Below are 1,496 nucleotides of genomic sequence, written 5' to 3'. Positions count from 1 at the left end.
CTCACCGTCCTCTACCTCCTCCTCTACCTGGTCGGCCCAGCTGGGCTTCGAACTGCGGGGACAAGTTTGCAGAGTCAGCGAGGCCTGGCTCCCGCCGCCTCAGCTCGCCCAGGCCCCAAACACCCTCTAGGGCTCCCCCAAGTCGCCTCCCGGCCCCTCTCCCCGACCCTCAACTCACTCAAAGTCTCCGGTGGGCATTGCAAAACTCCTCCACGCAGCCCAGGCCTGGGCCAGAGACCGGAAGTACGGGGGAACAAGACTTCCGGTGCGTGGCCTACACCAGCCCGCCGCAGCGCCCACAGCGCCCCCTGCAGTCAGGGATGCCCGCTGTGCGAGCGGCTGGGCGCTGGTACCCAAGCAGGTAGGAGCAGGCGCGTATCTCAGGGCTTAACCCATTACCTTTAAAAAAATTTTAAAATCCCAGACAAGAAAAGGACTAAAGGAAAATACACAAGAAAAAAAGTAAAAAAGAAAAAGAACCAAAGGGATTTATCACCGCCAAACCAGTATTACAAGAAATGTTAAAGGGACTTCTTCAGGAACACGAAGAAAAAAATATAAAAATATGAATAATAGAATGGCAATAGCAACATACCTATAGAAAACTACTTTAAGGGCAAAAGAATTAAGTGATCCAATCAAAAGACATAGGGTAGCTGAGTGGGTAAGAAAACAAGACCCTTACATATGCCGCCTACGAGAGACCTGCTTCAGATTGCAAGACACAGAGACTGAAAGTAAAGGGATGGAAAAAGATATTTCATGCAAATGGAAACAAAAGAAGAGCTGGGGTAGCAAGACTTATACCACAAAATAGGTTTTCTTTTTGTAATCTCAATCGAGGGTGGTGAATTTTCCATTGATTTTTTTTTTTTTTTGAGAGAGAGAGTGGGAGGGAGGGAGAGAAGGAGGAGGAGGAGGAGGAGAGAGAGAGAGAGAGAGAGAGAGAGAGAGAGAGAGAGAGAGAGAGGAGAGAGAGAGAGAGAGAGAAGAGGGAGAGAAATTGGTTGCCTCCCGCACTCACCCCAACCAGGAATTGAACGCATGACCCTTCAGTGTGGGCAAATGCTCTAACCACTTGGCAACACTGGCCAGGGCCAGACTAGACTTTAAAACAAAGGCTATAACAAGAGAAAAGAGGGACCCACAAGTTCACTTCTGAGTATTTATCCGAAGAAACCCAAAACACTAATTCAAAAAGACATGCTTGGGTGGGAAGAGATCAACCAAAGAACTTGTATTCATAAGCCATGGACACAGATGATAGAGTGGTGAAGGCCTGGGGTGGGGGCTGGGGGCGGGCTAGAAGAGGTCAATGGGGAAAAAGGGGGACATATGTAATACTTTCAACAATAAAGATTTTTTAAAAAGCCATGCACCCCCATATCCACTGCAGCACTATTTACAATGGCCAGATACCAAAGTAACCTAAATGTCCATCAATAGAAGAACAGATAGAGAAGAGGTGGTACATATATACAATAGAATATTACTCC

General features: G+C 47.5%; 1 protein-coding gene across 1 annotated transcript in view; it reads right to left on the bottom strand.

The window, feature by feature from the left end:
* Positions 1-276, bottom strand: part of EIF3G (eukaryotic translation initiation factor 3, subunit G) — a 4,835-nt gene extending 4,559 nt beyond the window's left edge. The window contains exons 1-2 of the mRNA XM_005859187.2: positions 179-276; positions 6-52 (exon numbers count right to left, since the gene is read on the bottom strand). Coding sequence (XP_005859249.1) covers positions 6-52; positions 179-198 — 67 coding nt within the window. The 5' untranslated portion in view covers positions 199-276. The remainder of the gene's footprint in view (positions 1-5; positions 53-178) is intronic.
* Positions 277-1,496: the final 1,220 nt, after the last annotated feature.

This window comes from Myotis brandtii, unplaced genomic scaffold, assembly GCF_000412655.1.
Source record: "Myotis brandtii unplaced genomic scaffold, ASM41265v1 scaffold1234, whole genome shotgun sequence".
Classification (NCBI taxonomy): Eukaryota; Metazoa; Chordata; class Mammalia; order Chiroptera; family Vespertilionidae; genus Myotis; species Myotis brandtii.
Note: the sequence above shows the minus strand (reverse complement) of the source record. Positions and strands in the feature narration are given on the sequence as shown.